General features: G+C 27.4%; 1 protein-coding gene across 4 annotated transcripts in view; it reads left to right on the top strand.

Moving 5' to 3' along the window:
* Positions 1–25,221, top strand: part of LOC107450782 (glutamate receptor ionotropic, kainate 2-like) — a 99,066-nt gene that overhangs the window by 16,204 nt on the left and 57,641 nt on the right. For all 4 annotated transcript variants that reach the window (XM_071181264.2, XM_071181262.2, XM_071181265.2 and 1 more), the window contains exon 2: positions 21,380–21,541. In XM_071181264.2, coding sequence (XP_071037365.1) covers positions 21,380–21,541 — 162 coding nt within the window. The remainder of the gene's footprint in view (positions 1–21,379; positions 21,542–25,221) is intronic.

Genomic DNA, 25,221 nt, shown 5'->3' with positions numbered 1-25,221 from the left:
GTGAAGGAAAATCAAAATTTAATAGTGCGAGATTGTGTGGAAAGGCAAACTATGTAGCACGCAATTTGCGTTCCGTAATGTTTGCCTGATGCTTAAACTGCGCAGTAAACTATGTAGGAGACAAAACAGGAAATGTATATTTCTGGGACTCGTGGTTACCAAACTAGGAGAAACTTTTTGATAGGTTTCGGAAGAATGTTAAACTAATCATGAGGAATAATATTCCTCAGATACAAAACACAAGAATTAAAGCGCATCGTGATGCTAATTTTGAAAACAATCTAAATTTCGCTATACTTAGTTTCTAAAAATACATTGTTGTAATGCTGCCACATAATTATACAACCCAAAAATTCATGCACAAATTAATGCACATACAAAATGGAACAGCTAATTTTCGGAATTTTTCCCTATATTATAACTAATAATAATTCCATTCATTTTAAATCAGTAGAAATATATTTGTAATAATTTATAACCATTAGAAGATATGCTGAAAACCATTCAGAAAATAAGCAAAAATTAAATTAATGCAAAGATAACATACTTCTGCTTCAGGAGCCTAAATTTTACTAGAGAGTAATATGAAATATTTCAAAAGTAAAATTCCAATTTCATTTAAGGAATTCGGATTTATGGCTTTCGATCTTTTGAGCTTTCCTCCTATCATTTGTCATAGATATCCTTTTCGATTCTAGACCTATTGTTCAATCGAAGCCTATTGCTGTCAGATTGACGCAATTGTCCATAATCGCGCAATCATGCATAATCGTCTGGAGACTCGAAATGTCAGAATGTACGTTTCAGCAAATCAATGCTCTCTGATGATGAAATTCTTAAATGAATTTTATAAAATTAATAGTTTTCTATTCTGTATATATTCGCCAAAAGAATAGTATGTAATAAAGAAAATTATAAATACGAATTTTTAAATTAATATGGAAAGTTTATTAATTAACAAAAAACAACACTTATTAAAATATTGTAATTTTGAATTTTGCTTTTTTAAAGTAATATAGCAAGTTTAAACTTGCTACTTTTCCCTTTTGCTGAAAGCTAACAAGGAATTCTTATGTGATGACATTATCATCTTTTATTTTCTTGCATAAAAATTTAAATACTTACATGCGTGGGATACATATTAAAGGACGAGCGAATCTATGTTCCAAAATAATTTATGACCAGTTTTACTTCTTTTTTGCTTTTTTTGCGGTTAACACCTTTGCCATGAAATTCTGTCTTAGATTTGTATAAAATATGAGAATATAGGTAATTGGACGTATAATTGTATGTTTCAAGTGTACTTGATGAAATCTGTATGCATCTGTGATTGAGCAAAGATAGATTCCAGTTGACTAAAACTGAATATAAGTTATCTTGACGGAGACAAATAAAGTGCATTAATGGCAAAGTAACGACATAAGCAGTATATGTTACGAAAGAAAAATATATAACCCTTATTAAACACAAATAACCCATGGTAGCAATTCATCTACTACGTAAATTGAATTGAAGTTCACTGGACAGTTATAAATAAAGTATAATAAGGACAAAGTTAAGTCATAAGCAGTATATGTAACAAAGCAAAAATATCTATCTCTTGCCAAACGCAAATAACACATGGTAGTAATTTATCTACCATGTAAACTGAATTGAAGTTCACTTTAGAGGGACAAATAAAGTATAATAATGCGAAGTAACTCCATAAGAAGTGTATCTTACAAGAAAAAAAAATATCTAACTCTAACCAAACGCAAATTACACATGGTAGCAATTCATTTACCTACCATTTACTATTAGTGAGAGGACTAGCTTCAACAATGGCAAAGCTAGGAAATAAAAAATATGTAAAAACGCATGTTTTATCGAGCGAAGGTTTGCTGCTTTCGTTCGTATGCCTAATTCTAATTTGCACATGAAAAATTTCAAATACTTAATTTTTCTTTTCTTTTTAAATTGTCTTCTGAGCATATCAGCCACATATAAAAATGTCTATATGTGGCATATCAGCCACATATAAAAATATGTCTTAAAAATATTCTAAAGAAAACTAAATCTAAACACTACATCTTAGGAATATAAATTACGACGATGTTTTTTGTAAACCTATCTGCGATATTTTGATTTACATTTTTTTTAAAAAATTAATGTACATTTTGTTGAAAAATTATTCTTTTTTTTTTTCAAAATAGAATCTTTGGTAAATGCGCCTTATTCTTCAATTTTCATTTCAATTCTATAAGAATTATATGGTGCTTTAACTTTCTCAATTTTATCTTAAATTGTTGATAACGCGAAAGCAATTAACAATTTCTACATTTTTTTAGAATTTTACTTATCTAAATAATTTCCCTAACAGTTTCCGCAAAAGCTTTGAGTTCTGCTTCAAAAGAGATCCCACGAAGACGAGCAGCATATAGATACACATTAGATTTGATTAGATAGCTAATGTTTCAATAGAGTTCCACTAATCGGTTATTAATGGTGGTTATGGATTCACCTTTAATGATGATCTGAAGACAATAGGGGCTTATGTTTGGTGTACAATGATTCAGAGGGAAGAGCAAATAGTAATAGCATTATCTAAGCTTTCTTCAGTTAGTACACAATTATTATTTTATTACTACTATCCGCTGTCGGCTGTTGTTTCACCCTTCAGCTGTATTTTAAAGTGGTTCTCTAGCATGTGTTGGAAATCACTTTGCAAAAGTGCATCGTGGGAGTAAATATTCTTTGCTGCTATTGGTACTCCCTATTAGTACTATTCCTTCCAAGTGTTCCTGATGATCCAAAAGGAACTTTTAAATATTTAAGTGCATAAGTATTGAAATTGATAAATATTTGATTAATTGGTGAGGTAAAATATTAATAGTTGAACTACTGATGCGATTGAGATGAGAGTGATGACTAGAAATAAGCAAAAAAGAAAAATACAATTGTAGAAAAAAATTATTTTCCAAGTTGCTGATAATAATAATAATAATTTTGTATTTAATTTATTAATAATCATACAATAGATTAAAATTGGTTTGAAAATTTAAAGCTTAATCAAATAAAGCTATTTAAAATAACCATAAAACATCGGTTTAAGATGATAATATCGAGTAATAATCATTGAACGAATAGAGTTTCGATGAATAAGTCAAATGTTTAGTTTTAACATTACTTATCCGTTTCAAATGATAATTAGTAGGTGAAATATGTAGAACTTGAAATCTATCATACAATAATCTAAGATAAAGGGTAAAATAATCGATGATCAGTTACTTTCTATTTAGGTGATGAACATAAAGGAGAATATTTATTAAACATAATTAATAAATGAAATTACCGTTACTTTTTTATAGTAAATAAACTTCTCTATAAGGTAGAAAAGTTTTATTCCATTTTTTTCGAAACTTAAGGATTTCATAACAAATCATGCATTACCAGAATTTAAATAGGATTAACTTACACTCAAACTTAAAATAGGATAACATAAAATAAGATTTAGGTTTAAAAATATTTTAAAAAATACATTAAATAATAGAGTTGCCGGAAATCTTAACTTGTCGGTATAGCCTTCAAATTTGACCCATTGCACAGCTGTCAGTGACAGCTTTACCCACTCTAAGCCCACAAAAAAGAACCTGAATGGTGACGCCGGGTATTCTAACACCTGCATCATAATCGCTGTTTGCTTGTTTTATTTTATTTCAATGCTTGTAACCATCAAAAAGAAAATATTTTGTCAGATTCATGAAAGATGCATCGATATTTAATGAAATTTTCTCGAATCTCTATCTTAGGTTACAAAGATTGTCAAAGAATTCGTAAGTTGAGTACAGTATCTTTCTTTGACGAGAATTATTTCATAAAAAATAGTTATAAAAGTTTTTGAGACGTGCATTAGTAATAAGTGCATTATAAATTTAGATTAAAAGCAAAAAAGTGAACAAAATAAAAATAGCTATAATATATATAACAAAAAAATTAAAATTATAAACAAAATTAATACAAAAAACTAGTTTATAAGTAATTTTATTTTTTTTCTTGTTGCAGAAAAGTGTTTTACTTAAAGAAACTTTATTGCTAACGTGTTTATGCAAGAATGTTACCTAGAAAATCACAAATTTAATAATATATTGCTCTAATAATTTTGTAACCTAAATCAATTAAAAGATATTTTAGTTACTGAATGCCATTCTAGAATTTATTCAGTTAAAATAATTTACTTGAATTTAAATCAAATTTCCCGGCATATCTAAAAAAGATTTTAAATGAAAGTTTTAGGAAAATGAAATCAAATTAATCAAAGAATTTAAAAACTATGCGTTACTTTTACTTACAATACGTTCAACATTCCCCCAAATATCAGAGGCATTAAACAATATTCATTAATATTATTATGCAGTAACTAATAATATAGATTATGCATACTGCATTTCTTCTACTTGCGCAGAGTATTCATACTTGAATATATTGTCAAAAATAGTGTTTATTTTAGATAAATTAAAAATGATTCTACTATTCACACCTGGACATAATAATTTTTGTTTAAAAATTATGAAAATTAACAAACAAACGTGAATAAAGAGAATTACTGCAAATTATGTGTTTATAACCAAACATGTCCCACAATATGTTAAAAAAATCTTCTTTGAATAATTTCTTTCTTTTTTGTTCTAGTATTTTATTATCTCGCTAATAAAAATATCAATAAAAATATCGTCATTCGCTTTGTATGAAAATTGTTTCAAACATTCAAATAAAGTTTACAGACTAAAGATTTAAGTCAATCATTTTAATTCAAAAATCTTTTGAAAAATAGAATTTTATTAATTGTGCTTCTAAACATAATAACGAAAGATAATACATACTTAATTACACAAATTTGCATTTACAAAAAAATTTCAGTTCTTGAAATTTGAACAAAAAAAATTGTTTAGTGCTTTAGCTTTTACCTTTTATTTATTCTGAGAAATATATTCTCAGAAACAAATAAATGGATTTGAAAAATAAAATTTTCATTTTGATCAATTTTGAAAAATAAAAAATAAAAAAAATATTTTGATCAAACTCGTTAAAATAATTCAATCTTTTGCATTATATAGCGATAAAAATGATCTCTGTGGAATTTTAAAGTTTTTTTCTTTATTTAGAATCACTTTGTTTGATAAATTTATTGAGTTTGTTATTCCGCATTGTTTTGAACTTTTTATTTTTAGATTTTTTGCATTTTCTGTTTTATTCATTTCTTTCGAAATTGTTCGAACTTATTTCAGATAATTTCCCAAACTTTACATTTCTCTTTTTTTTTAATAATGATTGGTACTTTTTTCTTCTGAACTTAAAAGTATAAGGATGTCTGTCGAACTAGATGACAACTGAACAACCGTAGATATATCGTTTTCAGCAGTAGAACTATGATTTTATCAGCCTTTTAGCAATTACAAATGTATCTAAATGCTATTTTTCCTTTCAGTATTTATTCAAATTTACTATTATTTATCTCCTAAATGAAATTTGTTTAAACCTCGAATTTGAATTTTAGGAGTTGAATAGTATGTGAAATTTGTGTTTAGAATTATCAACCAAGGTGGAAATTTTATATTGTACGGAACAAAAATATCGTAAAAATTTATTGAATCCGTAAAACGTTACCAAGATTTTCAATACTATAATACAAATTAAGTACACCCTCAGAAATAAATCTCGTTTTTGGTCACTCAGCAATCCTTGAGCTGTATTTTGCTAATTTTGAGCATCATTTCGTCACGAAATCACGTGATTTATGATGAAATGCGAACTTTCAAATCTATGACGAAAGTGCTTCTTCAGCTCAGAACCCCATCTCAGTGCTTTGTGGTAAACTGTTAACTAGAATGACGAAACTAGGATGAGGACAAGACGATTAAATATAAAGTTTCGAAATAGGTTGATCTGTCTGACCAGGAAGATCCCGGGTTCGTATCTCACTTCAGAATTCACCTGTCTGTTCTATCTGTCCTTCTTCAGTTGATAGGGAGACACTGATCTGCATATATGGTACCTAAGATAAAGTGAGTATTAAAAAACTTTGTTAATATGAACTTCGATACTACGAGGTTTTTATTTAGAAAAAGTAGAATGACAATTTTTTTTAATTATTATTTTGACCCAATTCATTTCCATGAAGATGTGACGATATGTATTTCGTCACTTTGAAGAAAGTTTTCCTAGGAGCATATACCGGAAAACAGTTTCTTCAAGAAATAAGAAAGTTTCGTGATATTTGAGTCTCTATTTTTTGCAGTGTAACTTAAATTTTTTTTATGTGATGATAAAGTACAGCATAAAAAAACGTTACTCAATTTTGCAAATTTCTAAACTCATTCACATTTTGCGTGATATTATAGTTATATTATAGTGATACAGCAATGCACAAAATTAAAAAAAAAAACATTGCATTTGAAGTACTTATGACTTACTAATCGGATTGTTACGTATTAACACTATATCTTAGTAATTCGATATCTTTTCTTGAAATATACTAATAGATCAACTGGAGCGATATTTGAAGCTGTAAAAGATGAAAAATATCATATTTTATCTTGTCTAAAGAAGAAACTCTCGAAATATATTTGAAATAATAATAGAGTATTACTATTGTGATATCTAAATGTTTTAAAGAATTGTTTCGTTATATAGGCTAATTGATTAATGTAAACAATATTTTCAGGCACTAAAATTTATTTAGTTTAATTAAATGCGCCTTTTTAGATTTATTTCCATTCTTGACTCTCAAAATGTAATGGGTAATCGCAATCTGAAACATATGGACCCGATAGTTTACTTAAGAGTGTTCCTTTCTGTTAATAACACTTTTTGCATACTTTGTCACATCCCAAGCAGTTTTTAACACTTCCCAGAAACGCGAATTTCAATTGAAAATTTCAAACAAACAAAGCTTGGCAAGTGTGGCCTTAGATAACACATTCTATGTGAAGCAACATACTTAAACTTTTTGTTGCTTAATGAATGGTGGTTGCATTTTTGAAAACAGTTAGTTTTACACTTCCGTTGGAATGTAACATTCTTTTTCATTAATATCGGCACACTGGTTGCACGGCCCTGGAAAGGGTTAAGCATATTAAAAATTATTCACATAATTATACAATTTGCTGATCTAAAGATACTTTAATGTGAAATATAATTGTATTACTTAATATTCCAATGATCGAAATTTTTTTTTAACTATAAGGTATAATTTTATTTAAACTAGATAATTTAAATTAAAGATTGGCAAAATTAACCACATAGTTTCTGAATAATGAAATTTTAAATACGCTTCAGTCACTAATTTTCTTTTTTATATTTTTCAACTGATTTCGTTCAAATTAAGGATTTTGCCATTAAAAAGTACATTGCTCAAAATAACATAACTTTTTAGCATCTTACAACTCAAAAAAGTTAAACTCCCTCGAAATTAAAAGAATAATATTAAATAATTCAGAAGATATTTTTGTACAGAATTATTTTTGAATAACTAAGTTTCATAGTAATGTAAAAAAATTTTTGATTCGCTGAAATAGTTTAAACATTATGACGAAGTACACAAAGAGGAAAATCCCAAGACCTGAAATTTTTCTTCCCCTCTGATGACTAAGAAATGAGGATCATATTTTCCCGAATTCAGACTCCGTATTAACTTCAGTAGATAATTGTCTCTGAACGTCTAATTGTCTCTCTCTATTATCAATCTTCTTTTATATATAAATTAATAGGCATAATCTAGGCTAGCCATTGAATCGAAGATTGTTTCATATTATCGACAATCTGATAGCATTTATGAAACCCTCTGAAAGCTATTATGATGTTCCATTTTTTTTTTGGTGAACTGCATTAAAAAATGCTTTGACAATCATAAAAAGTAGAAATATTTCGTTAATAAAAGGAAAAGCAACAGAAGCCCTTTAAATATGCAGCCCTTGTTTTTATAAATGTGATTTTAACCATTTTTAATATGCAGTTACCCTCATATATGTAGAGTTTCTCTCTTTTAAACTTGCAAAATTAATAAAAACAAATAAATATGAGTTACCGAATAAAAATAAAAGTGTTTTATTGACGCATTAGCAAAATATGTATTAAATACTGAATATTTTGTAAAAGAAGTAGGAGTATGTGCTAATTGAATGCAATAAAAGAAAGAAAAATTAACAATGTGGTTATTCAATAAAATATAACCACTTCTAAAAAGTTGTGTTGCAATAAAATAGGATAGAAATGAATTAATTTAAATAAAACATATATCACATAAATTATAAGGCGAACAGTAAAAGAATGCATGAATACTTCCTAGGCAGACATTTTTCATATTTTTTGTCACCTGACATCTACAGAAGGTGATTTAGTCAAACCGAGAGATCTCTTGATGCCATTACTCCATTGTATTGAATTTTAGGTTGAGTGATCGAGATTCCTTGTAAGTAAAATCAAATGATGTCGCGTTCGTAAAGTTTCTCGGCTTTATTTGGAAAATATCATGTCGTGTAAGGATTTTAAAATGAAAGTTTAAATTTATCATAGCTTACTGTTATATTTTCTTTTTTTAAAAAATTCGCTTATGCTGTAAGAAGCGTACTTTAGTACAGAAATCAATTTATGTTACAAAATATCATTTCATTATTCAGTTTCATTGCCATTGAAGAGCTCCTTAATTGCATTATTGTTTTTTTTCTTCTCATTTCTTTCTTCTTATTTCTTTAATGGCGCATTAATTACAAGGTTCTACTTGCATTTTACGATTGATGTGTAGGTTTTTGAAGTTAAACAAACAGATTTTTGAAATTTAATAGATGTAGCGTGGTTGGATGACACATGGGTGTTCTTTTTTTTTATTTTTTTATTATTTTTTTTATGACGAACATGATTGTGAGAAATATTTATGTTTTTCTAAAAAGTAGATTAGTAAACTTCAGTTATTACTCGTTGTATATAGTCTAGCTAGGAAACAAAAACCAAAACTAGAGCGATCAGCAGCAAATTAAAACCTCACGATGTGATTTTTAAAAACAAATTAACTTAATGTTGACATATCACCCTAATTAGTTTTCGTCATTGTGCAGCTAACGAAGTACAAAATCAATGAGTTCTCTTTTAAATAACGATACTTTTACACTGTAAGAAATTTCAGCATCAAAAATGGCTGAACTACTTTACCCCAAAGTGGTGTACCACTAAATGCTTCAATGCACCAAGAACCAATGATTGTTCCTAAGGTGGTGAAGCATCAAGAATGCTCTTTTACACTACTTGGTATAAAGTAGTCGCCACCATTTTTGTTCATAAGTAACGCTACAATTTATAATTACTGTAAGATATAATACACATAAGAGTCAGTGAAGTTGTTTTTCATGTATAATAGAAGGTAATAATCATTAACTTAGGATGCATGCATACAATATTTTTTGAAAATAAAATTGGTTTGTTAATTAAACATACTTAAAACACGAAGAGAATATTAATATGAATTTAAACTTGGTTTAACAAAACCGAAACGAATATCGAAGTTAAATATTATAAAACTGCCTTATGCAATTGACAGAGTTTTTTTGCAGATATAAATATCTTTATTTACTATTAAATTCATGCATGCTATTTATAACAGTTTGTCAAATCAATCTAACAAGATTATTGGAATTACTTGGAGAATAATCAACCACAATCAATATTCTCATTCAATCAGCAAGATGATCGAAACTTACTTAAAATTAAATAGGCTATGGTCAGTTTGCCAACTCAATCCAACAAGAAGAGTGATAGTAATAGAAAAGTGACATACATCAAATATTAAAAAAAATACTTCATATCTTATGCTCATATCTTATTTTGAAATTCATATTTTAAGAAATGAGACTGATAATAAGTAAACTCAATCATAATGTGTAGCGGAAGTCTTCTGCCATCGATTATATCGCTTCAAATACAAATTAAATCACAATTTTCCTTTATTTTGCAAAATTTTTGGAACATTAAAGAACGGCAACAACGTTCCCAGTATGTTGCTACCCTGGAATGTAGTAAATGTATCCAACTTAGTATAAGCTTTATTGACGTTTAAATTTTGATAAACCCTTTAAAGTGTTTGTAAACGCTCGATTCATTGTTAACTTGCAATAACACACAAATTATAACATGAAAATCGGTTAGATAATACATCATAGTTTTGACAGTGTAATCGTTCCATAAAGGATCGATTATTTACGAATGATCAAATTTACCTGTGATTGGCTTTATAATAATGTTCAAAAGGTTAGTTACAAGGGAAAAAGTTTGCTTCCAATTACCCTTTAAGTGTTAAACTACTATTAGATTATTTCAATTGAATTTTTTCTTCATTTCACCTCAGTCTGATCAAATACCGTAAATTACACTTAGAATATAAAACATCGTCATGAAATATGCATAAATAATAAATTTCAAACATTGCGAAGAGTTTTTTTCATAAACAAAGATAAATCAACATAGTTTCTTTTTCCTTCCTTGTAATTTTTCAAGATTATAACAGAACACAAAGGACCAGAATAGTACTGAAGCAAGAATGATTGACAGCACATTCCGGAGTATGTCTTTCGTCCGTAAAATCCAACCTTCTTCTTGCATTGAGATAGGAAAAGGATGATGAATGCTTTGAACTTTTTCATTAGTTTTTTTTTTCTTTGAATCTTTTGTTCTCCTTTTTGAAATTCTTGAAGCGATGTTTGATTGAGAAAAAAAGAAAATCAAAATCAAGCTACTTATACGGGAGATTCTTAAAAATGATGGTTACAAAGCTCTTTTTTTCCTTTTTGGACATACTTTCTGAATCCTTTTCTTGGTTATGTCAAAAGGTTATTATTTTTATTTTCAGAAATTTCCAGTTTTTCTTGCCATGAAGGTTAAAGATAAGTTCAAACAAAAGAACGAGACAAAAAATTTTCTATACTTTTTTATAGTTTTGTATAGTTTCGTATAGTTTTGTAAAAAAAAAAAATGCAGTTATTATTGGATTATGCAAGGTTATGTTAGAAACACCTAAAAATTATATCATTTAAATTAAGGAAGAAATACGGGATTCAGTTGAGCATGCTGCAGCTAATTTATATGTTTCGTTTTATTCATAGCAATCTATTCGTACTGGATTTGTAGCTATCAATTATTATCTTCGTACTAGTGTAATTTTTAAGCCGATTCATAAAACAAGGAAACTCTTGAAACAGAAATAGGCACAGGTTTGCTTTCGAGGTGGAAGTATAGATAGATGCTACTAACCTGTGTTTACAGAGAAAAACCGGCCTTAGACTAACATGAACGCTGTTGCCAACATATGCTATAACAATAATTTTCCAACAATTGCTGGGATATTTAAGTGGCTTTCCTTATTGAGAGGCGACTTCTTTATTCTGTAATTCTGACAGTTGGTCGTTGAAACTTAAACTATATTTTTAATGTCGATTTTTTTCCATGATCAATAGTTTTATCGAATTCTGCCAATCATAATGGACTGTATGACGGTCTAAACAGGGTAACTTAAACTGTAAACACACTGATTTAAAGTAGGGAAATACAATAAAAATGCAGTTTCCTTAATGGAAGGATTCTGGAGATTCCATGCAATAATCTTTGTATATAATCACAAATTAATGGTGAATATTTTCTCCGGAGAATTCGTTCATTTCGCTCCTTTAAAATTAATATTGATTTATTTTTATAATATTTTTATTTTTACCTATTATAAATGAATCTTATATTATATTTTAAATTGAACATAGGAAACTTCATATGAATTTATAATGAAGATAAAATAAAAATTTATTTTATTTGAAGTTCCTCATTTACTTTAAATATCGTTTGATACTTAAAAACATTCTGTTAAAATGTCAAAATTCTTTTTTTTAAAAATATTTTCAGAGATTTTCCTCAAATATTACACAAAAAATCCAAACAAAATCTTCCGATGCTATTTACTATACACTAAGCCATACAAAATTTATAAAATAAGTGAATTTGAAAATTCCATGCTATAACTTTGATGTATAATCATACATTTAAGGTAAATATTTTTCTCTGAAGAATTTGCTCATTTTACTCTTTTAAGAATAATTGTTGTCTATGCCATCAAACATGCAAAAAGAGAATAAATGCAAATAAAAAAAGTAATTTATAAAATATGAATGTTTGTCATTCTGCTGTAGAATCCATTTACTTAACTACGTTTCTTAAGAATTCTGATCATAATCGCTAATACGTTCTATTTGATTCATGGTAATGTTTATTGCTTATTTAAGCTACAATATTTATTTGCTAAGAGACAGTTATTATGGAGGTCATACGAAACTAACGTATTGTTTTATCTATATTTTTTATTTATTTATTTATTAAGCGTAGTTCAAGATGGATAAACTGATATCATTTAATGGATAACAAATACGTAATTATTAAGTGATATCATTGTTCTATGAATTATCAATAATCTTTAGCACAAAAATATCAATTTTTGTTTTTTAAATAAAACATTACATACATCATGTAGTGTGTGTTAAGCTCAAAGATATTAAGGAACTTTTAAAGCATTCAATTTGTTTTAGTGTCCAATTATAAATTAAAATTGATTGTCTTAACCACATTTTTGTCAGTTGGATAAAAATACATTTTTCTTTGAAATTTTGTATGTAGTTTTTGATATTGTTAGTAATCATTTCAAATAAACTCTTTAATTTAGATTCGTTTATATTCAAAAATTAATTTCAAATATAATTATAATCCCAAAGTTATATTATATTACAAAATTTGAACACATTTAGATAAATACCAGTTCTGAAGAAATAAGTGCTTTAAAATGCTGCTTCTTTTTTTCGACAACCATTTGACTGATTTCTTTCAAATTTTGTGGCTTGTCATTTAAAGTTATGTGGCTAAAGCACTGAAGTGGTTAAGTGGTAAGGTTCAGTGGTTAAAGCACTGAATTGTCATTATAAAGAACTGAGTTTTTCCTGGGATTTGATTATCAGTTGCAGTTTAAATCATACCCATAGCTTCAAATAGAAGGGTTATCTAGAAAGTAATTTCGGAAAACCAAACTATGTGAAATGCTGATACCATTGTCACAATAATGCCATTGATGATGAAATAGTGGAGCCTTAGCCATCATGACCCCCTCTCCCCAACGGGCTGTTGCAGGAATTCTATTTTTTGATTAGTCTAAAAATGTGTAACCTTTAAAGAATTAGTAAAAAGATTTATTAATAATAATGGAAAATTGTAAAAAAAATAATTAATAACTTTAGAATAATAGTAACCAAAGAGTTCTCGAGAAATAGAAAAATATACAAAAAGTGAAATTGACAGTAAAACGTGAGAAAACATTCCAGAGTAGTCTACTGCCTAAATTATTCACAACATATTTTATACATTGCATCTAGTCCCAAATTTTAAAAGGGAAAATATGGATGTAGGCCAAATCCGTAACAAAATCGGTATGTTAATTCAGAAAAATTCCGTTTTTGTGTCTGATCTCAAAACTTGAATTGCAACAGATTAATAATCATATCATTTCATCATATTAAGGCCATCATAATAATCATATTAAGGCCATCGAATCATTCAAATTGAATTCAAGTACGATCATTTGATCAAAGGTACTCAGAGTGTCTTTTTTTCCCACTGTACATAGAATGCACAAAAAAACCCAATTAAAACCAGTTCGGATTTACTTTATTTAAGCACTTCATTGTACCACTTGCATGAGCTGAAATTGACAATTTTAAATATGATTATTAATTTGTAGCAATTTAAGTTTTGGGATCAGACACGAAAACGTTATTTTTCCGAAAAAACAAACCTATTTTGTTACAGATTTGGCCTACATCCATGTTTTCCCCTTCAAAATTTGGGGCTAGACACAATCTGTAAAATATCGTGTTAGTAATTTAGGCAGTATATTACACTCATCTCTGAATGTCAAATTCACTTTTGACATAAACGGGTCCATAGTGATTCAGGGAATAGAGCGCTTGCCTTCTAATGAAGTGACCCGGGTTCGATCCCAAAGATATCTGGTTAATTCGAATTCCTCACGCGGTTAACACCAACCACAGCACTGACGCAGAGTATCCTCAGTGGTAGACGGATCATGTGTTAGAAAAGACTGCGGAAAGGAACAATAGTAGCCGTAAGCCCTCATTACAAAGTACAATTTATTATTAAACCTTGACGAGGAAAAGAATTGATAGCAAAAGTTAGAGGCCCGCATTACAAAGATAAGACTATTGCAGAGTGAAGGTAGAGGGTTCGAATTCTACTACCTACAAGCTATAATTATTTGTGATGCCATTTTTGTCTTGTGCAATCTGTTTTTCAATTTGTAAAGGCCATATGAGCCTAATTTAAAAATTATTACACGAACCCACATCTACCTTTGTGCTCTTATTGAACGATGCCGAGACAGCTTGTATTAAGATATTTAAGTTAATGATTTTGTTCTGCCTCCTCCATACATTTGTATATTTTCAAATATGCAATTTTCATAGTTTAAAAGTATATGTAAGTAATTATCTATGTGACCTATTCTTCGTAGTATGTAATATCTATGTTACCTATTCTGTGTTGTATGTAATATATATGTAACTTATAAAAAAAACTAATTTAAATGTTTTTAATTATATAATTTGTTTTTAATTACATAGTTTATTTCAATATGTTTTTAATATATCATCTATCTTTAAAACAATATCTTTACATATGTTAGCGTAAATCCTTCTACTATTTCAAAAAATAGAAAGTTAGGTACTTTCTTTGAATAAAATAAATAAAAACCCTTTTGTCAAGTTTGCATAGGTTGTGTAACGATTCTTTTTACTTAAGACACTTTAGAAAGTTTCGAGTTTACTAAGAATTTGCCTGTTGAGAGTGATATAAGGAGTGACGTTTGAAAGCTATTTAAGTAAAATCGATGTTTTTAATGTCTTTTTAAATATAAAGAATAAAAGGATAAAATCGAAGAAAAATCAGTCTTTTTATGCATTACACATTAATGTTTTTCAGTCTTGCTTATGCATATAGAATATTTACATTGTGTCTGAAAAATATGGAAAAGATTAAATATCTAAGAATAAATAATTTGTCCAAAAATCTAAAAATAAACATTTGGAATTTTTTTCAAAAGGAACTTTCAAAGATGCAAAATTCACCCCCAACTTCAACTATAGCAGAATGAAAAGCTTAACATCTTTAAACAAAACCTTCCCTATTTTTCATTAAATATTTCGATTATCTAACAGAATGCTTCAATTTGAGAACGATGCCTTAGAAATGAGGTGTAAGAATGTAATAGGTAAGAATGCAAGAGGTGTATAAATGTAATAGGTAAGAATGTAAGAGGTGTATAAATGTAAAATTTATATGGGGTAAAAATTGTTTAAAACATAAACATGATACTAAATCAATGATCAATCCAAATCAATGATCAATCCAAATCAATCAATAATACCAAGCTCAACCCCCAACTTTAATCATTGAAAAAAGGGCACCTTAACATTTTTAAATGATCTATTTTGTATTGAAGATTTTGATTATCTAACAGAATGCTCTAATTTGATTAACATGTCTTAGATATGAGGTATAAAGATGAGTAATAAATGTAAAATGTTCATGGGGGGCCTAAAATAGAAATATGATACCAAATCAATGAGTAATCTAAATCAATCAATGATACTAAATTCAACCCGAAACTTCAATTTTTAAAGAAGAGACATCTTAACATTTTTTTAAAAAAACTCGTTATTTTTTATTAAAGATTTCGATTATCTAACTTTTGCTCCAAATTGATTAACATGTCTTAGAAATGAGGTATAAATGAAAAGTTTAAATGGGGTATCTATTGCTTAAAATAGAAAAATGATATCAATTAGTGGATCAATTCAAATCAGTCAATGATATCAAACTCAACGCCTACCTTCAATTATTAAAGAAGGGTCAACTTAAAATTTTTAAATAAAAAACTCCCATATTGTTTTGAAAGTTTCAATTACCTAACAGGATGCTGCAATTTTATTAACATGCCTTGGAAATGAGGTATGCAGATGGGATTTAATTGTAAAATTAAATATGGGGTAAAAATTGTTTAAAATATAGGTGTCTCAAAATATATGTGTAAAATAGAAAAAAAAATTCTCGTAAAAAACACAATAAGGTGTAAATTGAATGGTTTTTTTTTTTGGTCCTTTCAATAAGCATATAATGAAAATTTTTTACAAATTTGAAAACGATTACTTTCAGTTTAACATGCTTCAACATTTTTATGCATTTCTATGATGCAAATTGTTTTAAGGAACCTGGTATAATTAATTCTTTTTTACGAAAAAAATGTGTAATCTTTCAAAAATTAATCGTAATAATTTCAGATAGTTACCGAAAACAATTGACGTAATAAAAATATAGATTAATTTTTAATTTTTAAGTTAAATAATTATTTTAGCTTTTCCATAGTAGCTATTTAAATATTTTGAAAGCTATAAATGGAACATATTTATGTTACAAAAAACAATCGTTATAATAATTAATTTAACATTGTTTTCAGGAACTCGGTATAATTATTTTAAATGGATAGTAAGTGTTTAATAACTTTGAAATTTATGACAATAAGTTAGAATGCAGCCAAAATCAATATAATTAGCTAATTATGTCAGTTTTATGATAATAAATGTCTAATTAAAATCAATAATAATAATAATACCAAAACAGGCAATTTCAAATAAATATAGATCACCAATATCAATAGTATCAACAGATAATATTTTTAATAATAATTATAATAATAATTTGTAACATATAATAATTTCAAATTTACTTATGAAATAATTATTTCAAGTAACAGAATATATATTTTCTATTACTTGATTTAATTATGTCATCGGAAACTTATGAATCATTTTAAGGCTGTTGATAGTAAAATACATTTATCCTGAGAACAATTCTTATAAAAATTTTGTTTTAGATATAATAATAATTTGTAACAGATAATAATTTCAAATTTACTTATGAAATAATTATTTCCAGTAGCAGAATACATATTTTCTATTACTTGATGTAATTATGTCATCTGAAACTTATGAACCATTTTAAGGCTGTTGATATTAGAATACATTTATCCTGAGAGCAATTCTTATAAACATTTTGTTTTAGATATTTAATGTGAATAATTTAGATGTACAACAATATATGCCCGATCATTAAATTTTACTGAAATGTTACCGAATATAAACCAATATAAAAATGACATATACTTTATTCGCTTTTATCTAAACATCAATATTTGAGCATTTTAAATTTTTTTACATAAATGTGGATGAAAATAAATTAAAAAAATTTAAAATATCGATTTTTTGAAACACTTTCGAAAATCCTTCCTACGATGCAGAAAACCTTCGTTATACATATTCCAAAAATAAAGTCAAGTTCTTATTAAATCAACCAATTTTCTGAATCTGAGAATCTTATACATATCCCTATTCTTTCCTTCCTCAAAAGCAAATTAAACTGCTTCGATATCGATCGAGAACTTCCACTAATAAAGAGATAGATCACTCCACTTAACTCGTGCCTTAGGAACAAACTTTCGATGGAACAGATCATGTAAGGCTTCTATTCCCGAAACCTGACAAAGAGAATACGAATCCTTAGTTTTCCATTGATTCAACTTATCATTCAAATGACTTTCCTTACCTTCAATCAGATTTATTCTCTAAAGCTATTCTGATTTTAATGCTTGTTTGACTCTGCGGCTCTTAAAATAGATCCTTGTTATTCTAAAAACAAAGATGTGGTCTAGTTTAATGGATATTTCAAGTATTATATATTAGATACGTTGCATCTTTTATTAGATTTGGAATGTAAATAGCATATTATATTTAAGTTAGATGTTATAATAATATATAATATTAATAGACAATTTAAAAGATATATTAGATTGATTCTCTACATTTTTCATCATATTTCGAACATTATCTCCCATTAAATTCGCTGCACTGACGTGAAATAATTTTTTAAGCGGATATTTTAAAAGATGTTTTAAATTCACTTCACTTCATATTATATACTATATTTATACTATATATATTCATATATTATACTATATATTATATACTATATTCAAATATTATAATATATGTAGTATATTAGTATATATAGTATATTATACTATGTACTATATATACTATATATATTCATGTTATATACTATATTTAAAATGGTTATATTAAAACTCAGTGAAATATGCTTTGCTTTTGACAATAAATGATATCATTAATTTTTCATTTAGTGTTAGCACAAAGAGTGACCAGAGTGGTCATTTTGACCGAAAAATCAACTTCGAATGGCGCTAGTTTCAAAAATAATTATACTAGCTTAATACAATAAAAAAAAACAGTAAATTTACTTTCTAAAATAATTAATTAGATTCATTTATCCATTAAAAGCATTAAAGAAAAATTTTATTAGATTAAAAAATAAGTTTATAAAATTAAGTTCTACCTTGCATGACCATATAGATCAAATTGACCGCACCAGAGTTTTAAACATGTTTCGTCATAAAGCACACTCTTTTTTTATTTACTTAACTTTTATTTTTTCATGCACCTGAGTACATAGAGATAGTACGAGTTTGTTCTCTTTACTACAGAGAACATTTTTTCAACTCGCTATCGCTCACCAGACCATGAAACTGCCAACCCAGTTCGTCTGAAAACTCTTCGCGATATAAGAAAGCGATTTGGATTATAAACGTTAAATTTGTAATTCTTTTGGTCAGTGAAAAAGTTTTGTGCAAAATTCTGGTATTTGTTTAATAGCAGAAAAAATTTAAAACAATTGATTAACAGTTCCGATGAGTTTTTGCAGACTTACTAAATACAAGTAAAATAATTTTTCTTAAAAAATGGATTGAAATTGTATCAGGTTCTGAAACTTTATTTTAACTGATTTCATGCAGCTAGCAAATGATAATGATAGTTACAAATTTTCGCACCTGAGTAACCTTGTCATTGTGACGCTATTAATTCGGTATTTTGCGAAGGAAGAACTATCCGGTTAACCTGCGTACCTCTCATGGGCAAAGAAAGCTTGAATCATTGCTAAAATATAACTAAATCACAAAAAAGTCCCACCAATTTCGAAGCTACAATTCAAGCGAAGAAATTGATGATTTGTGCTTCTTAAAGCGCCCTAATCATCAAAATATCTAGAAAGAGTTTAAAAAAGTTTCGTATGCGAACAGTTCTGCCACCTGAGCCACCAATTTTAACATACGTGGAAATGTTAACAAAGCTGATAACCTGAAAATTTCCTTGAAAACCGAAACAATAAAAAAAATCTTCCGAAAAATCGTTTTCAATCTTAACAATTAAGGCATAGTCATCTAGTATGGCAGCTGCGTATGATACGAGTTGTGTTTAAAAAAATGGCCAATTTGTAAAACATTCTATTCATTTGTAAATCATTCTATTCCTTGAAATCTTTGTGTCTTTTATTTTGAATTTCCTCATCAAATTGAGATTTCCATATTTATTAAAAAAGCAGCATGCATGCGTTTTGAAACATCAAGTAATAAAAGTCTAAAATGTAATTAAATCTTCGCCCTGACTAAAAATAATTTTTGGACTAAATAAAGATATATTGTACTTTTATTTAGAAATATAACGTAATATTTAAAATGTCATGCAACTGTTTTACGTTGAGATTATTCATTCTGAAAGAAAAGTAATTATTACATAATAAAAAAAATTCTGTTAAAACTGTGGAATACTTAAATTATTAAAAAAAATTATTATTTTAACTTTTTATGATCAAATTAGATTTTAAAATTAAATGCTTGTTCCTGCTTTCTTACTTCTGTCAAAATGACCGCAACGTTCGTTCTGGGTAAAGAAAAATTTCAGTCGTTCTAGTGTGAATCTTTTTCCAGAATTAGTTATTATTTACTAATTAATTTTACTCTAATTTTCAAAATGTTTAAAAATTCAAAATGATTTTAATTTCACTAATTTAAAATATGCTTTCATTTGTTTATAAATATGTTTTCATTTTTCTATAAATATGTGTTCTAATTCAGCAAATTACTTGAGGAATAACTTTCTTACAATAAATTCGCTTAACACATACAAAACATCAGTCTCAAAAAACATTGACTGATGAACAATAGTAACATAAAAACAGGTTAAAAAGGGATGAGGACCTGAACTATGAATAGGTATTATCACTAGAAAAGAATCCAGTTTAAATGTACTGTTGCAGATTGTAAGTAGAACATTATATTGTAAATTTTATAGAAATCCTTGCTAAATTATATGGTTATAACAATACGATGAACGGCAGTGATGCCATCGCGCAGAAATATTTGGTAGGTTCCAAAACATGGAAATACCATGGTAGATTCCGAATCATGGAAATACCATGGTAGGTTCCGAATCAAGAAAAAATCATGGTAAGTTTCGAATCATGAAAAAATCATGATAGATTCCGAAGCAGGAAAAAATTATGGAGGGTTCCGAAACATGAAAATGTCATGATAGGTTTCAAATTGTGGAAAAATCATTGTAGGTTATATTTCCAAATAATCAGAGCAGGATTAATGAGTTTTCACATCAACAATTAGGAATTGTTTCAACCAAAATTGAGAAATTAAATTGAATTATTTACCTTTAAACTGGGTTGTAGATGATTTAAGTTCTATATCGAGAAAAAAAAGTAATTAAAAAATTATCTTCAAGTTTAATCAAGCAGGTTTGATGTTTCGAATCAAATCCTTTATGTTATTGTTTTGAAAAGGTTACGTTTATAGTACGTCCTGATTTTGACATAGATTTTAAAAATGGATAATAAGTAGTATGCATATATTTGAATTCACAGAACTACTCATTTTCAAATATTGTTGCTTTCATGGCATAGATATTCAATCTGCTGAAATATACAGTTTGATTTGATTTAGCAAGGATTATTTTTTAACAGACAGACAACTTTCAAACCATATTATGTTTATTACTTCAGTTTAAGATTTCAGTGAAATCAAGAAATACAGTAATCAAACTATATTAGAATTATAAAATATTATGTTAGAATCATAAAACTAGTTTAGAGTGATAAATAAAACTATTTTAGAATCTTAAATATAATTACCACATTTTAAAGCTTCAAAACAAGATAGTCAAAAAGATTTAAATGCTGTTTTTTTTCTTAAAAATAGAGAAGTAGTTTTAAACTGAGTTTTTATCAGATGAAATCACTATGATAAAATAAAAGATGCTTATTTTTATGACCGAAATGACATATTTTATGCATTTCATTCGCAAACTAGTTTTACTATTTTTTCTTCTTTCTTTTCTAGGTGCTCTTTTCACCGAAGACCAAAGAGACAGTCCCTCAGAATTGGCTTTTAAATATTCAGTTTATAGAATTAATAAGGATAAACTACTTTTAGCTAACACAACTCTTGTTTATGATATACAATATATACCCAAAGATGACAGCTTCCATGCAGCTAAGAAAGGTATGCTTCAGACCACTCTAATGTTAAAATATTAAATTTTACTTTAATAAAATATCAAAATTATCCTTAGAAATTGTAATGCCACAATAGGCATTACATATTTCCTAGCTTTTAAAATTTCTTTAATTTCTTACACTTATTTTTTTAATCATTTTTATCCAAATTTTAATTAAATTAAATCAATTATATAATTTTTATTAAAATTTATAAAAAGCGAATATTTATTCTTATCTCATCGATCAATGTAACGGATAACTTTTTATTTCAATACTAATATAAGACTCATTAATTCACTAACTCGAAAACAAAAATCTATTTATAACTCTTTGATCTTTATTTCTTACCACAAACATGTTTCAGTTACGTGGTGATACTAATTCTTACAATTCATGATCGCCAAAATATTTTCAAATCTAATATTGATTATGGAAGGTAGCTTTATTTTTGGCGATGTTATCTTTTAATAAATCGCCAACCTTGGATCTCTTACCATGCTCCTAACTGTCCGTTTGGAACAATTCAATCAATTTCAAATTTTTGGCGACTTGGGGTGTCATTTTAGGCATCCCAGTTCCAACCGTTGAATATGCAAATAGTAACTAAAATTCTCGATGTAAGAGAATGTTTTATCTTGATCCCTTTAAGGAATTTTGTTTCTTTATAATTTTTATATTTTCAAATTATGGCCATTTTCAATAAATTATAAATCAATTTTTTTTAAACGATCTTATTCATTTCTCTGAGAGAATTATTATTTTATTACATTCAAATTAAGATGTATCTATTAGGGCCAAAAAGTCAATAATGCTACATGTACAAATCCACTAATAAATTTAAAACGGTCACCATCACCACAGAATTATATAAGTAAATCGGCTTTATATGCCAGTTATTAAGTAGTTTCATCCGGGAATATTTAGGAAAAAGCTATAAATAGTTTTAAAAGTGGTAGTTTGTGTTCAATATTGATATTTGAAGTTAAGTTCTTTTCAATGTAAGATTTTGCCGTAATCATAAATTTACCAAGTGGTTGGATCGAACTTAGCATCTCACATTTCTACCTAAACAAGCGTGGCATTGCACCTTGAGTATATTTTACGTTAAACTCACATTACGTTAAACTCACTTTTACTTACTCATTTCAATTTATCAAGATTAAATTGAAATGAGTAAGTAAAAGTGCTTTATCTGTAAAAATTAATTCTAAGTTTTAATTTTCATTACAATAGAATTTCTAATTTCTTAATTTTACTGAATTAAGTATAGTCTAATTTTACAGTAATTTAAATTACTTAGGAATGATTATTCACTTCTCTAGATTACAATGTCAAGCAAGTTAATAGATATGAGTTAAAAATTGCTATTTGCATAAAACTCCTTAAAACAATAAACTATAAACCATATTAACTTGTGTTTTGAGCTTCAGTATAAACAGATATAAATTAAACGGAACCTTTTCAAACTAAGAAAATAAAAATTAAAACTTACACTGTATTTATATGAGAAAAATATCTTTTAATTTATTATTTATTTTTAATTTCAATTTACATTCAAAACGTAAGAAACAATTGAAAACAATACCTCTCGTATCTAGATTTCTATAAGTTTATTTACCTTCTTGACGACTCTACTTCAGTAAATTCAAAAGTGAGGCTTAAGCTTGACTCGGCGAACTAAGTAAACTTCAGATAATCATAAAGGACATAAGCCAAAACTTTTAAATCCAATTCCTACTTGTTTTTAATTATTTCTGCAACTTCAGTAGGGGCCATGGTGCAGCTCAGAGGATTGAGCGCTAGTCTCCCAATGAGATGCTCCGGGTTCGAATCCTGGCAATGGCTAGTTTATTGTCAGGCTAACTGTGGGAGGTTTTCGTAGTTTTCCTCTCGAGGTAACACGCAATTACGGGTTAATTCCATGAAAAAGTCCTACATGTAGGCCTATTATATATATATATATATATATATATATATATATATATATATATATATATATATATATATATATATATATATATATATATATATATATATATATATATATATATATATATATATATATATATATATAAAGTAAAAATAAATAAATTGCTATTTTCTTAAAAAATATAATATGATGTCAAAATTTTATATTTTAGGAGCAAATAAAATTTATATTCATTCTTCCTTCTCAAAAATATTAAAACAAACATGAAAAAATTAAATTGAAACTCTTGAACAAAAAATAATGCGAGGCTATAAAAGATAATATATTTCACACCCATAAATATGCGGTTATCCAAAAAATGCATTAAACTATGTCGATCATCCAAAATATGCATTAATGATTTTAGTTAATATCAACATGATTCTCTACTTGACAAAGAATTTCGAGCTGTCAAACTATCTGTACAGCATTTAGATCCTGAGCGAATTACATCTCTTAAAGCACTATCCGTAGCAGGTGTTAAGTTCCCCTTCAATCGTACGCATAATTTTCGAAATGTTCATTCACCATCTTTAGCTAATGATTTGAGAGATCTTTGATATATGTGAAGAGATTTTATGCCTAATGATTTCGGAGTACTCAGGAGTTATGTAGTTGTTAACGTTTCGTATCATAAGATGTGTGAAATTGACTGGCTCCTTAACGGCTAAGCAAACACAGCAGGACAAAGTAAATCTTTAAATAAATTTAAATTTTAAAATATGTTTGAAATAACAACTTTACGGTATAGTTTGAGTACAATTGCTAACCGCACATTTTTTCTAACGAATTGCTTATAGAAACTATATAGAAATACATGATAAAGAATCCTTTTTATGAAGCAATACAGAAACTATATCACTTCAATTTAAAATTTATATTACAACATTGATTTTAAAATACTAAATCAAAAATGGAAAAATAATGCAATTAATATATATTGCACACTCTTATATCTATATTTTATTATTCTGTTAAGAAAATGGGAATTATTTTTCTTAACTTAGAGGGAATATAGCACCTGTTCTCCATAGCAAGTATAAAGTTCCACTTCAATGGTATGCATAATTCTTCAAATATTCATCCGCCGTCTTTAGGTAATGGTTTGAGAGATAGCTATTTTTTAAATATGTTGAGAGATTTTTATGCCTAATGACTTCGGACTGCTTAGGTGCTACGTAGTTGTTAATGTTTCATATAATAAGTTGAATGAAGTTGATCTGCTACTTAATGATTGAATAAACACATCAGGATAAAGTAATAAATTTAAATTTCAACTAACTGTAATAAATTGAAATTTTGAAATTTGCCTTACTATTTCAATTAATATTACAAACAACACAGTTCTACTAATAAATTGTTAATAGAAACTATGTGATATACCATCAGTTCCCAAACGGTGATCTGTGGAATTAAAGGGTTCCATGGAAAATTCACAGAGATTCCGCGAGTTAGGGCTTTTTATTTTAACCGATACTTTTTCCTGATACTTTTAATAGATCGGCTTCATTTATTTAATGTTTCAAATGCTTTTATGATTTTTTTAAACAAACGACATTGCTGTCTGATAAATTTTGACCTAGCTGTTTGACAATCGATATAGTTGAAAAAAAATAATTCCCGCAATTACTTCTGATCTTATTTATGCATAATTACTTCTCATCTTTTTAATGTATAATTATTTATCATATAATTTAAAAATTCAAAATATAATT

The sequence above is a fragment of the Parasteatoda tepidariorum genome, chromosome 8 (assembly GCF_982258835.1).
Source record: "Parasteatoda tepidariorum strain Cologne lab strain chromosome 8, Ptep-v5.0, whole genome shotgun sequence".
Classification (NCBI taxonomy): Eukaryota; Metazoa; Arthropoda; class Arachnida; order Araneae; family Theridiidae; genus Parasteatoda; species Parasteatoda tepidariorum.
This window is presented reverse-complemented; position numbering and strand designations above follow the sequence as displayed.